At 40.7% G+C, this 14,325-nt stretch overlaps 1 protein-coding gene across 2 annotated transcripts; it reads left to right on the top strand.

The window, feature by feature from the left end:
- The first annotated feature begins 468 nt into the window (after window positions 1–468).
- On the top strand, window positions 469–13,238 carry LOC146680754 (NLR family CARD domain-containing protein 3-like). 2 transcript variants are annotated; one of them, XM_085449910.1, is made up of 12 exons: window positions 469–913; window positions 997–1,095; window positions 1,581–1,697; window positions 2,390–2,471; window positions 2,635–2,863; window positions 7,450–9,301; window positions 10,005–10,178; window positions 10,320–10,493; window positions 10,882–11,055; window positions 11,532–11,578; window positions 11,671–11,876; window positions 12,041–12,171. In XM_085449910.1, exons 1-12 carry the CDS (start codon window positions 825–827, stop codon window positions 12,098–12,100), a joined length of 3,303 nt encoding a protein of 1,100 aa, XP_085306036.1. In that variant the 5' UTR covers window positions 469–824; the 3' UTR covers window positions 12,101–12,171. The 2 variants fall into 2 exon arrangements, with proteins under 2 accessions (XP_085306036.1, XP_085306035.1); XM_085449909.1 differs by having other exon boundaries at window positions 11,671–13,238.
- The last annotated feature ends 1,087 nt before the right edge of the window (window positions 13,239–14,325 follow it).

The raw sequence follows: 14,325 nt of genomic DNA, 5'->3' as shown, positions 1-14,325 counted from the left end.
TCTTTAGCATCACCTGTTCCACGTTTTGGACCCGGTCTTCCATCTTCGTGATACGGGTTTCTGCTTCGGTTATCCTATTATTGGCTCTGACCAAGTCTGATTTAAATTCTTGGAACTCTCTCCGAAAGTCCCGTAGTTCTTCCAGTATCGTGATCAAAGCCGAGCCTTCGTCCGTGTTAGCCCTAGCATTGGCTTCATGTCGAGGTGGCGATGCCGCTGCCGAAAACCCTTCGTTTACACGTTCTTCTGCCGAGCCTTTCTGTTTATCTCTTTTCCCCATGTTCACCCCGCTTATACCTCTACTATCTATCAAAAATTGGTAATAATTATGACACTTCACGGGGTGAACGACTTAATTATGAGAGAGAGCTACTCGTTAGACTGCCATATGTTGGGATGACGTCACCGGAACCGGCCAAATTATCTATCCTAAGTAAGCATAACTTCGTTTTTTCGAGGCAATGAGTTTGCATACTTTTCCTGCTAACTCATTACTGTACAGCTTTTCATTTTTTTCCTTCTGATTATCGAATTAGGGGTTCAGGTGATGAGGAAGAAATTAAAATATTCAGTCAAAGTAGCTTCATGGCTCCATCTAGTGGACTGATAGTAGAAGTAGAGCAGCTGATGGCAGCTTCCTCTGCCTCACACTGCTGTCTGACTGCATTCAGCTGACACTGAGATGAAGCAGAAAAGAAGCAGCTGATATTTGGACAGCACACATGATGGAAAGGAGGATTTCAGTTGATGTGCACATGAATGATTTGTGTTTCCTCGGAAGGTGAAGGTAGAAAGTGTGTGTGAGCTGACGTCAATTCAGCAGCATGGATCAGTGTGACGACAGAGAGGAGGGGGTCCCTCCCTCTAAAACCACTCTGTGTGGGGAACATGAGAGCCAGACCAAAGCTCAGAGGTGAGATGACCATCTCTAACTGTCCATGACTTTTTCCATGTCACAGCTCAGCACTCACATCACTGCTCCATCATTATTCACAGGAACCAACCTGGACCTGAACCCAGCTGTGTGTCCTTAAAGAGCAACTTCTCAAAAGGTATCGGTGAAGATTTTATGGGACAACATTCTCCACCAGAAAGGTAACCTGTAAATGTCTTTACTCTTTTTTACGCATACATTTTTGTGTTCATGTGCTACACGGTCTGTGTTAAAGTTTGTTTTTGTTTTAATAAGAATACCTTTGCCTTTCTTAACAAACATAAGTTGTGTTGTTTGTCCTTTCAACAGTGGCAGGACACACTTCACTCCCAGAAGCTGTAAACAACGAAACAATCAACATATTTTGACACAAAACACTCAGTTTTTTAAAAAGAAAAAAAAAATCTTCCAGTTATAATGATAGTGAATAATAAATATTATAATGTTATTGAACCTTGTATATTGGAAAAAAAAAATTCAAGGACAGAGTCTTGGAGTGCAGGAGTGCCTCTCACATTGATGAATCACAGTGTAACTGCAGTAGCATTTGTAGTTCTGATGTGTGAGATGACCATCTCTGACTGTCCATGACTCTTCTCCATGTCATAGCTCAGCACTCACATCACTGCTCCATCATTATTCACAGGAACCAACTTAGACTTGAGCCTTGGCCTATACCTGAACCCAGCTGTGTGTCTTTAAAAAGCAACTTCTCAAAAGGTATTGGTGAAGATTTTAGACAACAGCATTCTCCAGCAGAGAGGTAATTTGCTTTTTTAATAAATGTTCAACTCTTTTTACACACATTTGAGTGAATAATAATAATAATAATAATAATAATAATAATAATACCTTAGTCTTTCTGATCAAACATAAGTAGTAATGCCTGTCCTTTCAGCTGCAGCTAGGTTTGTTTTTAAATAATCAATCAAAAATTATGTTAAATAATGAATTATCAGTAATAAATATTAATAATAATGTTATTGACCATTAAATATATTTACAAGTACAGAACCTCAGAGTGCAGGAATGCATCTCTGGTTTTCTGGGTGATGTGCTGTTCTAGCGGCACACAGTAAATGAACTGGAGTGTATGCAAGTCTGATGTGTCAAAGAGGTTGAGTCCCCTCATTAAACTTGAAATCTCTAAATAATGGCTTTAATATTTAGTCCTATTATAGCTGATAAAGTACAGAGTTTAGAAATATACACACATGTGATTTTTTAAATTGTAATTTTCTTTTTAAATTCTGTATTATCATTAACTGATCTAACACAGTAACTGTTAAAACCAGGAAATCAATGTGGAGCAACAAGAGTCAAAAAAAGTGATCTCAGCGGGAGTGGAAACTATTTCTGTGGGGTTATTACAACCACAGGGAGTCACTTGCTTCAATGTTTTGTCAAAATATCAGTTACTACATACACTTTGAACTAATCATGATTTCTCCACAGAGTGGACACGAAGACCTCGGTGGTTCCCAGTGGTCATTCTGCACAGCATCAGAATCCAAAACACCTGGACTCCATATTTATGGTCTGTACATGTACAACAACTACTGTATTTTTACATCTATTCTGTTCACAGTCATCTACATGATGCTGTTTATAGACCAGTGCAATGTCAGTGTTTCATGGATCTTATATTGTGGTCCACAATTTCAGTCTAACTGGTTTATTAATGCAGTGTTGTGTTCCAGCTGCTGGAGGAAAACATTATCACTTTTGTGAAGAATGAGTTGAAGAAGATCCAGGAGGTTCTGAATCCCGGTTACGGGCAAAACCCAGAGCGTCAGAAGGAGGATGAGGAGGTGTTAGACACTGAGAATCAAGAGCAGGGGAACAGCAGCAGAGAGGCATTTGTGAAAATCACACTGCACTTCCTGAGGAGAATGAAGCAGGAGGATCTGGCTGACTGTTTGCAGAGCAGTAAGAAGATTTCTCTCAATATTTAAACTGCTCCATAAATGTGATGAAGAAAGTTTGCAAAAGAATCTATGCAGTCCTGTGAAAAATGATCATACTTATTGCTGGAGCATTCAGGTGTGTTTTAAGACGTTGCCAGAGTCTTAACAAGAGTGGATGTCCTATAAAATTTATACAATCATGTTACGTAAGGCCCCAAATGGGCGCCGTGCAAGAAAGTAGTAGCTCTAATATTGACCAGTAAGGATACACGCACACTGCAATGGGGTACACAAGAGTTTTTTCCTCAGAGTCAAACTACTGGCTGAGACAACTCTGGCCAGGAATCCAAGGCCCAAAGCCGCCACGGTCAGGGTTGTAAGCCTGGTTACAAACAGGGGAAAGGTGGTCACTTGGAAGAACAAGCAGCCAAAAACATATCAATCCTGCATCTTCCTCAGAAAGGTGTCATTTGAGGTTGGGCCTCCACATTAAAATCCTGGGGCTTCCACTCTCGAGCTGAAATTTCCCTAAAACTTGTCCAGTTTCCTTTTCATGGGCACAGAGAGTCTCCAATCCAGTGTTCTTTCTCCCAGCAGATCCACACAAATCCCATTTAAAATGAGTCCTCCCTCCAACATCCTCAGATTATTTTAAAAGCAAAACCAGGCCAGGTTAAAAATATTTTCTTTAAAATGTGCACACTTATTTTTGGAGTCTCCGAGGCTTCCCTGCTGCACCAGTGTCCTACAACCCCCCCTTACTGTTTCCTTCCTGAGAAGGGCTCCAGTCCTGAAATACACTGGCTAATGATGATGATTGGGGACCAGTGAAAACACAGCTGAACATAATGAAACAGAAAGTAGAACTAATGACACTTAGACAGAGGGCTGGCATGGTGAAGTACCCCCTCTTTCAAAGGCCAGTACCCGGCGGCCCAAAGAAAATACACCAGAGGGGGCAGAGGGGGTTCAAGACGAAGGGACAGAGTCCAAACATGAACAGTTCAGGGGGGCGGCCACAGGGAAGGCAGCAGCGGCAACTTAGCAGATCCAGAGGCCGACCACGCCGGTGACAAGGTCCAGTCAGCGGCCTGCAAGGTGGCCGCCAATGTCAAATCGGATGTGGGCGAGGAGGTAGCATGGGAATCGCTGGACTAGAAGAACCATGACCAGATAGCAACAGGGCAGCTGCAGGCGACGGCATGGGAGCCGGCGGTGGCGGGGCAGCTGCAGGCGACGGCGTGGGAGCCGGTGGTGGCGGAGCAGCTGCAGGCGACGGTGTGGGAGCTGGCGGTGCAGGGCCAGCAGGGACGGAAACCTTTGCCTGAAGAACTGAACAAGAGGATGAATGAGTGACAAGGCCAGAGACTGGATAGGAGATTGGGCAACGGGCGACTGAGCTACGGGAGAGTGGACTACAGACCTGACTGACTGGAATACAGGGGACTGGGCGACAGACTGAGCCACAGGTGACTGGAGGACAGGAAGAGACTGGACTACAGGTGACGGGAGGACAGTCTCCTCCCGTCACCTGTAGTCCAGTGACTGGGCTACAGGTGACGGAACAGAAGGAGACTGGACTGTCTGGCTGGAGACTGAGCTACAGGCAACTGGAGGACGGGAGACTGAGCTACAGGTGACTGGAGGACGGGAGACTGAGCTACAGGTGACTGTGTTACTGTTGGTGAGGTTAATGGCTGAGCTGATGGTTGGGTTAGAGATGGTGACAGTGCTGCAGCCTGAGATAATAAACCGGGTGCTTGAGCTGGGAATAGGTCTGTCAACTTAACCAGGGATTGAGCTACGGTGTGAAAAGATGGATGAGGAGGTGGATGAAGTGGTAGACTGGCACGTGGAGAGGCTAGCTCTTCCGAGCCTCTAGGGAGGTCAGCCTGGATTCTGGCTGCGCTGGGACAGGCACAGAAGGTGGCTGGACACCAGTCATCCCCACCTGAGAAACAGGAATGGTTGTGGAGGTAGACTGGGTCACAGCTGCCCTCGTCCTGGGAGCTGGCACAGGAACAGGCAATAGCTGAACATTAACTGCCCTCACCTGAGCAGGATGAAGGGAATGGCGGACTTTGAGGTACCTTGCTAACAGGAAAAGGCTGAACTATTGATGAGGAGATTTTGATTGAGTGGGAGAAATTATCTGATCTAGTGGTGTGAATGTCATTAGTAACGTCCTGGGATAATGAAACAGTTTCTTTGGAAGAGGGGATCAGACTTCTCAGCATCGCTGTGAATGTCTATGCCAGGGTGCTGAAGAGGTTAGTTGAGTCTCAAATAAAGGAAGAACAATGTTGTTTTCAACCTGGTCAAAGAACACTAGACCAGCTCTTTATCCTCCTGTGGATATTTGATGGTACGTAGGAGTTTGCCATTCATGTTTTGTGGAATTAAAGAAGGCATTTGACTGCATCCCTTGGAGTATCCTGTGGGGAGTAGCTCAGGTGTATTGAGTGTCTGGCTTGTTGCTACAAGCCATTCATTCCCCATATAACAGTTACATGAACTTGTTCTGCATTGCCAGCAATAAGCTGAACTTGTTCCCAGAGTGTGTCGGACTCCAGCGGCCGTCCTTTTGTCACTTGAATCCTGTTCAGAATTCTTATGCACAGAATTTCTAGACATAGCCAGATGGCAGAAGGATTCCACTTTGATAGCCTCAGAATTTCATCTCCTCTTTTTGCAGATGATGTTGTTCTGTTGGGTACATTAGGCGGTGGCATCCAGCTCAACCTGGAGGGTTTAGTGTTGAGTTTGAAGAACACTGTGGATGTTGTCACTTACAGAATAATTTCTTGGCACTGATCCCATGAATACCAGTGAATCTGGATTTTTTTTCATTGCTTTAAGTTTCTCATCTGAAGCTGACAGATCAGACCTCCACATGTTTTATTGTTTTTCTTGTAATCTGTTAGTCTTTTTCATATGAACATTGATTCCAGTTTGTTTGTTTTTTTACTCGAGTCAGAGTGAGTGTCTTGGGGAAAATTATATTCAGCACACGTGTTATTTGAGCCCAAGTATCTTTAAAAAAAATTTCCACTTATATTTATATATTTGTTCACTCCTCCACTGCAGCTGAGCCAGGGACCACACCTCCGCCACAATATTCTACTAATTATAATTTTTTTGTAGAATTTTTTTAAACAGTCATCACTTCCATGGAAACACTTTGGAAAACAGCATCTCTTCTGGCTTCCTCATTGGAGCCCGGACAGTACTATTCATTTCTCCATAGTGAGACTTTCTCTTTAGTGACCTCCTAACCCAGTATGAACCTTCCAGATCCCTCAGGTCATCTGGATCCGGTCTTTTATCAGTTCCCAGAGTCAGAACCAGACACGGAGAAGCTGCATTCAGCTTTTATGCTCCTTATATCTGGAACAAACTCCCAGAAAGCCTCAGATCAGCTGAAACACTCAGTTTATTTAAATCCAGGTTGAAGACTCACCTATTCTCAGCTGCATTTGAATAAAGCACCAAATCCACACTTTTAAGCTTAAATTTCAAAACTTACATTTAACTACTGATTTTATCTGTTTTGATGTTATATACTGTTTTGTTTGTTTGTTTGGTAATTAGTTAGTTAGTTAGTTTGCTTGTTTTAATCAATTTTAAATCATGCTTTTTATTTGTTTTTGTTTCTAATGTCTCTGTATAGCACTTTGAATCACCTTGTTGTTGAATTGTGCTATACAAATAAACTTGCCTTGCCTTGCCTTATTTTTTGCCTTAGAAGTGCAGGCTTTTCTCTTAGAAAAATCATCATCAGTTTCTCTGCTTCACCGTAATGTGTTTTGTTATATAAGAAATGTGAGTCGGTCAGTATGCAGACACTGTTTAAATTCTCTACAGATTGCACAGTTGCACAAACATACACATGGCAATGAGAACAAAATATACCAAAAAAATAGACTAGTATGCACATTAGAGATTATTAGGCAGAGTCTCTGAAACAATAGAGTACAACAGTAGATCGTATTATTGTATGATCTACTGTACAATATAAAGCGCCTTGAGGCGACTGCTGTTGTGATTTGGTGCTATATAATTAAAATTGAATAAAATTGAATTGAATTGAATAGATCCCATGGTAATTTTGTGTGAGAACTCATTGTTTGCATAGGATAGGAATATTTGCATGCAAATATTAGTAAATTAAGCCTGATGTCCTTTGGACAGACAATAATAATAAAGTTTGGTCATAAGGCACAGTTTGTGTTTAGAGAAAACTAAACACAGTACAGGAGCACAAATGCCTCATACCAACTGTGAAGCACAGACCTGGGCACCTTGCAGTCATTAAATTAGCCATGAACTCCTCTTTATAAAAAGTTATTCTAGAGACAAATTCTCAAAATGATGATAACTGTCCAGAAGCTAAAACTTGGCCACAATTTGGCCATAGACAAGGGCAGCAGCAAATCAAATATGGCTCAGTAAAATTCAACTCACGAGTGGACTGAAGCATTGAAGCACTTTACACAGTTTTTCACAGGACTGTATATTTATGATAATAATTATCTTGAGGAATGGGATGTTGGGATTATTTAAGTACTATAATTCATTTATTTGACTTATTTGTTGTGTATTTTTCAGAAATGTTTGCTCCACTTTATCAGCATAACCTAAAATCTAAGCTGAAGAGGAAGTTCCAGTGTGTCTTTGAGGGGATCGCTAAAGCAGGAAACCCAACCCTTCTCAATCAGATCTACACAGAGCTCTACATCACAAAGGGAGGGACTACAGAGGTCAATCAAGAACATGAAGTTAGACAGATTGAAACAAGAGCCAGGAAACCAGACAGAGAAGAAACAACAATCAGACAAGAAGACATCTTTCAAACCTCACCTGGAAGAGAGAAACCAATCAGAGCAATGCTGACAACAGGGGTGGCTGGTATTGGGAAAACAATCTTAACTCAGAAGGTAACTGTGGATTGGGCTGAAGAAAAAGCCAACCAGGACATCCAGTTCATGTTTCCATTCACTTTCAGAGAGCTGAATGTGCTAAAAGAGGGAAACTTCAGTTTGATGGAACTTGTTCATTATTTCTTTACTGAAACCAAAGAAGCAAGAATCTGTAGCTTTGAAGATTTCAAGGTTGTCTTTATTTTTGATGGTCTGGATGAGTGTCGACTTCCTCTGGACTTTTGCAATACAGAAATCCTAACTGACCCAAGAAAGTCCACCTCAGTAGATGTGCTGCTGACAAATCTCATCAGAGGTGATCTGCTTCCTACTGCTCGCCTCTGGATAACCACACGACCTGCAGCAGCCAATCAGATCCCTGCTGAGTGTGTGGACATGGTGACAGAGGTCAGGGGGTTCACTGACCCACAGAAGGAGGAGTACTTCAGAAAAAGATCCACAGACGAGCGACTGGCCAGCAGGATCATCTCCCACATCAAGACATCACGAAGCCTCCACATCATGTGTCACATCCCAGTCTTCTGCTGGATCACTGCTACAGTTCTGGAGGATGTGCTGAAAACCAGAGAGGGAGGAGAGCTGCCCAAGACCCTAACTCAGATGTACATCCACTTCCTGGTAGTTCAGGCCAAAGTGAAGAAGGTCAAGTACGATGGAGGAGTTGAGACAGATCCACACTGGAGTCCAGAGAGCAGGAAGATGATTGAATCTCTGGGAAAACTGGCTTTTGATCAGCTGCAGAAAGGAAACCTGATCTTCTATGAATCAGACCTGACAGAGTGTGGCATCGATATCAGAGCAGCCTCAGTGTACTCAGGAGTGTTCACACAGATCTTTAGAGAGGAGAGAGGACTGTACCAGAATAAGGTGTTCTGCTTTGTCCATCTGAGTGTTCAGGAGTTTCTGGCTGCTCTTCATGTTCACCTGACATTTGTGAAGTCTGGAGTCAATCTGATGGAAGAAAATCAAAAAGCCTCCCAGAAATTTAAAACAAGAAAACCTGGAAAGAAACATTTCTACCAGAGTGCCGTGAACAAGGCCTTGCAGAGCCAAAATGGACATCTGGACTTGTTCCTCCGCTTTCTTCTGGGTCTTTCGCTTCATAATAATCAAAGTCTTCTGCAAGGACTGTTGGCACAGACATCAAATAGCTCACGGACAAATCAAATTCTGTCACAATGTTTGTTGACACTGACTGGAAGTAGCTCACAGACCAATAGAAAAGCAGCTCAGTATATAAAAATGAGGCTCAGTAGGAATCTGTCTACAGAGCAAAGCATCAATTTGTTCCATTGTCTCAATGAACTGAATGATCGTTCTCTGGTGAAGAAGATCCAACAATCGTTGAGTTCACAACGTTTTTCCACAGATAAACTGTCTCCTGCTCAGTGGTCAGCTCTGGTCTTCATGTTACTGTCATCAGAAGAAGCTCTTGAAGTGTTTGATCTGAAGAGTTACTCTGCTTCAGAGGAGGTTCTTCTGAGATTGTTGCCAGTGATCAAAGCCTCCAACAAAGCTCTGTATGTACACATATACTACAATATATTCATTAATGAATATACTAGTTCTTTTATGAAAATTAAGGCACTGGACATCATTATCATCAAGGTTTGAGTTAAATCATGTTAAGCCCTGGCCTAGGGGAAACCCAAAGCGCAACATGCAGATGGCTCCCCTGCTCCCCGAGGAAAGGTACAGCAGGACTTGTAATTTCAAACACAGGACATTTTATTTCCCTTTAGCCATAGAAATCAGGGTGGGCATTGCAAAAACAATAAACAAAACATTCTAGAAAGGAAACTCAGCAAACTTATGTACCTATCACAAGAAGCAAAAAGAAAATACAGGCCTCTGACCTGTCTTCCTAACCTAAACCTAAGGGAGAAAAAGGCTTTAAAAGAAAAAGGCTTTCCACCCCTACAGCTACCAGATCAATCTCTACAAAACCAAAACATTATTTACAATATATATAAAAAATAACGAATCTAGCTCTTCGAGATAAAGAAAAACTTCATTACACAATACACTCACAATACACAACTAAATACACAGCACGGCCTGCTACACTGATGGGTTCCAATTTATAGTCTTATTCAGTCTAAAGTCTTTTATATAAATTAATAAGTTTATATCACTCGATTTTTTTTTTAGAAATATTCTACCACATTTTCAACCAGATATACATGTTTCTTTATATTTCTCTCCATATTTATGTTTCTTCAGACTGAGCAACTGTAACCTTTCAGAGAGAAGCTGTGAAGCTCTGTCCTCAGTCCTTAGATCCCAGTCCTCCAGTCTGAGAGAGCTGGACCTAAGTAACAACAACCTAATGGATTCAGGAGCGAAGATGCTGTTTGCTGAACTGAAGAGTCAGCACTGTACACTGGAAACATTAAGGTCGGATGTGTATGTTTGTATGTGGATATTAGAGAGAGTGAGAGAGACATTATTTTTACTATTAAATTCATTAGTTTCTAAGACGTAGCTAAAACAAGTGTCTACATCTTCTACATATTTATATTATTGTATTTTTTTCAGATTAAGTATGTGCAACCTCTCAGAGAGAAGCTGTGAGGCACTTTCCTCAATTCTTGGACTATATCCCACATCTTTAAAAGAGCTGGACCTGAGCAACAATGACCTGAAGGACTCAGGAGTAAAGATGCTTTCTGCTGGACTGAAGAGTCCACAATGTACATTGGAAACTCTAAGGTAATGTTGAGCTCTATTTTTATTGTTTGAGAAAATTAACCACTAAGAATTGTTACCAATACAATTCAAAGGCTCAAACGCGTCCACAAAACCAAGTTAGCAGGCAATTAAACTTTATATATGTTAGATGTCAGTATAACTAAATTTTGAAGCAGCATATAAGTATTGTTTAGTGGCTGTAGAATTTTGCTCAAAGCATCAATGTGTCTTAACTGTAACACAGATGAACATCTACAAAACATATATTCACAGTCATTTCTAACTCACCAACTCCCTTACTCAGTGACTGTTTAATTATATGTTGGAAACAGTTTTCTCTTATATTATTCACAGCAGAAAACAATTCTTTCAGAGAACCTGTGATATGAATTGGTTTATGTGTCTGCAGGCTTTCAGGTTGTTTGATCACAGAAGAAGGAAGTAATGATTTGGCTTTAGCTCTGAGCTCCAACCCCTTCCATCTGAGAGAACTGGATCTGAGCTACAATCATCCAGGATACTCAGCAGTAAAGCTTCTGTCTTCTGGAGTGAAGGATCCACATTGGAATCTTGACACTTTGAGGTATAGAGAGAGCTGCCGCAACAAATTCATGCTGCAAAACTTGCCAAATCCTCAAAGAAGATTTGGCAAGTTTTTATGGGTGCAACCTCAATTCTCCTCCTTAACCCACAGATACCTTTTTCTTATGGTACAAATATGGTACCATTTAAGGGGAAATCAAATGGTTTTCCATACAAGATTTACTGCCAAGAAGCATTGTACAACAAGGAAATAATCGTTTAAATACAAATTTCCTCACTTTTTGTGCTACGTTTAAATTTTCTGTCACCAAAGTGACAAAGAATATATTTGCCATGGGTCAGTACAACAAATAAAAAAAGATGTATGTGAAAACATTTGGTTAACTAGTCTGGATTAGTTCAAATGTTGTGCTCTTCTGTCATCACTGTCTAACAGTATGTGTATGACAGTGATGTAGTGTTCATGTGTGCATGCTGAAAGAGACTGTGCTGGTCTGACCCTCCTCCTCCTTTCAGGGTGGAGCCTGCTGGAGTCCGATGGTTGAGACCAGGTCTGAGGAAGTGTAAGTGTGTTTTTAATGTGATTCATGAAAACAAAGCAGCACACATTCAACCATCTTCAACAGATGTTTATTATGTTTGTTCCCTCCATCAGATGCCTGTGAACTTACAATTGACATGAACACAATTAGCAGAGAACTTCATCTGTCTGACAACAACAGGAAGGTGACACGTGGACGACCATTTCAGTCATATCCTGATCATCCAGAAAGATTTGAACGGCCTCAGTTTCTGTGTCGTGATCCCCTGAGGGGTCGCTGCTACTGGGAGGTTGAGTGGAGAGGATATTCTGATCTATCTGTAAGTTACAGCAAAATCAAAAGGAAAGGAAGAAATAATACTGGTGCATTTGGATGGAATGATCATTCCTGGAGTTTGTGGTTCTCTGAAAGTAATCCTTACTGTGTCTCTTACAATAACAAAAAAACACATATCTCCTCCTCCTCCTCCTCTGTCTCTAACAGAGTAGCAGTGTATGTGGACTGTCCTGCTGGCACTCTGTCCTTCTACAGAGTCTCCTCTGACACTCTGATCCACCTCCACTCCTTCAACACCACATTCACTGAACCTCTTTATCCTGGATTTACACTCTGGGATAGAGCATCAGTGAGTCTGTGTGTAGTTTAGTATAAAGAGTGTCTTCTTGTTATAAATATACTCAGCTGAATCAGAGTACAGTTAAGTCTGTAAATATCTGTCTATTTCACTTAGACACACATTTTCAGATTCCTGGATTAAGACAAATTTAAAAACTGCTCAGAGACATTCACACATTATTACCTAAAGAAGTTTTCGTTCACCCTATTTTTATTCATACTCACTCTTACAATACTGAAATGATAACTATGCTGTAACCTGTTTGTGATGTATAAATAACCAGGAAATTATTGTTATGTTACAAATGATGTTTACATTTTTGCAGTTGTAGACAATGTTCCTTGTTTTTTACACTGCACCTGTTTATATAATATGTATTTGGTGTTTAAAACAAAATGCTGTGTTGTGTTTTTTTAGCCAAAATCTGAACAAATTAGAAAACATCTTAAAACTGAGACCTTCAGTTGCCTTTAACAGCCTGTTGACTCGGTTGTTTATAAAGAACCAGGGATCAATTTCATATGAACAAAAACAAAAAGAAAAGAAATGACAGCTAAGGTTACTCACAGTTGCCTTGCCCCAATGTTTAACTTCTAGTCTCTTAATCTAATGTTATCTTTTAAATAAAGTGCACAAATGACTAATATCACCAAATATGTAACTCCACCCTGGGTAACTAGGAACAGACCCATACAAGTTCAACCCAAACTTGCCTGAACCTAAGTGGAGGGCTTTTTTCTTTCTTTAAAAATCTGTGAATATTTTACACATTTGCATTAGAATGGCCGATATTTATTTTCCTCCAATTAAATAAATTGTTTCTACTCATTCTTTCTGAGGTTTAAGTAATTAATCCAACACTTCTCCACTTCTTATTCTGGCTGGTTTCTGTGATTGAAAGAGTAACAGTGAAAATAATATCTTAAGATTTTTAATTAATTGATGTTGTAATTGTAATTCCAGATCATTTTTCTCACTCACTTATTATTGCATTACTTTATATACTGAAGGTGAATTTATATCAGCTTATTACTTGTTTAATTTTTCAATAAAATGGTGTCATATGACAAAGATCAGCTGTTTGGATGTCTCTGTTTTTCTATTTATCTGTGGCTGCAGCTGCAGACTCTTGCTCACTGATCAGTTTGCAGACTGTTTACTCAAAACATTGATTTGTCTGGTAAATACCAGCAATCGCTGAAAGGTTCCCACTGTTTGTTTTAGCGGGACAACAATACGAAAGCTTCAAATAATCCGATTACAGCCAGGGATGATAAAATAAAAACTTCAAAACAGTTAAGAGCTTCAACATGCAGATGATTGGAAGATGATTCAACAATTATCAGAACAGATCCAGATTAATTTTCTGGTATAAATGAGAAAACATCACTTCACTGGTTGCTTTAATTCTGTCACAATATAAACATTGAGACCGAAATCACAGAAGAACCCAAGATCGAGTAACATGCGGTGACCATCAGATTGATCTCTATTCTCTGTCCCAAGTAGAAAAAAATATACTGCATTGCTTTTCACAAAATAAAGGCACCAAACATCAAAGGAACATCAGAGGCACTAGCGTTACTATTTCTTAGCGTGCCCCACTCCACTTCAGTTTCAGCTTCAGCCTGAACAACAGTCAGTCAGCTTCATTCAATCCAGAGCCAGCAGCATAGTTTAGATTGGAGAAATCCTCATTCACACAGGTTCACTTCAAGAATTATTTTCACGTTGTTCTTTTTAACCTGGTGAACATGGCGCAAAGGGCTAATTCTACATCAGAAAATCAAAAGGATTGACATCATCTGGTCAAATACACACATAACTAATGCATAACTCAATACTCAACAAACCACACACAAGCAAAACATCACAACAGCTTTGTCTCTCTAACCAGATTCTGATCAGGCTGCCCCTCATCTTTAAGTCCTCCTAATAGTGGTACTTATGTACGACACAATCCTGGTAACAGTGACGGAAATCCTGTGACCCCACCTGCAGTATCAGATATGCCCAGACAGTAACTCTGGCGATTTTCATCCATTTTTATGGAAACAACCTGCCAAACAAATTCCAAAGGGCAGCGGCAGTTTTATCACAAATCACGGTTATAGTGTTATGATTGACTTTTGAGGTGTCAGAGGTCACAGCC

This window comes from Copadichromis virginalis, linkage group LG23, assembly GCF_057382275.1.
Source record: "Copadichromis virginalis isolate Kocher_CV1m ecotype Utaka linkage group LG23, C_Virginalis_male_GT1.1, whole genome shotgun sequence".
Lineage (NCBI taxonomy): Eukaryota > Metazoa > Chordata > Actinopteri > Cichliformes > Cichlidae > Copadichromis > Copadichromis virginalis.
The sequence above is the reverse complement of the archived record's forward strand: the minus strand, read 5'-3'. Positions and strand labels throughout refer to the sequence as shown.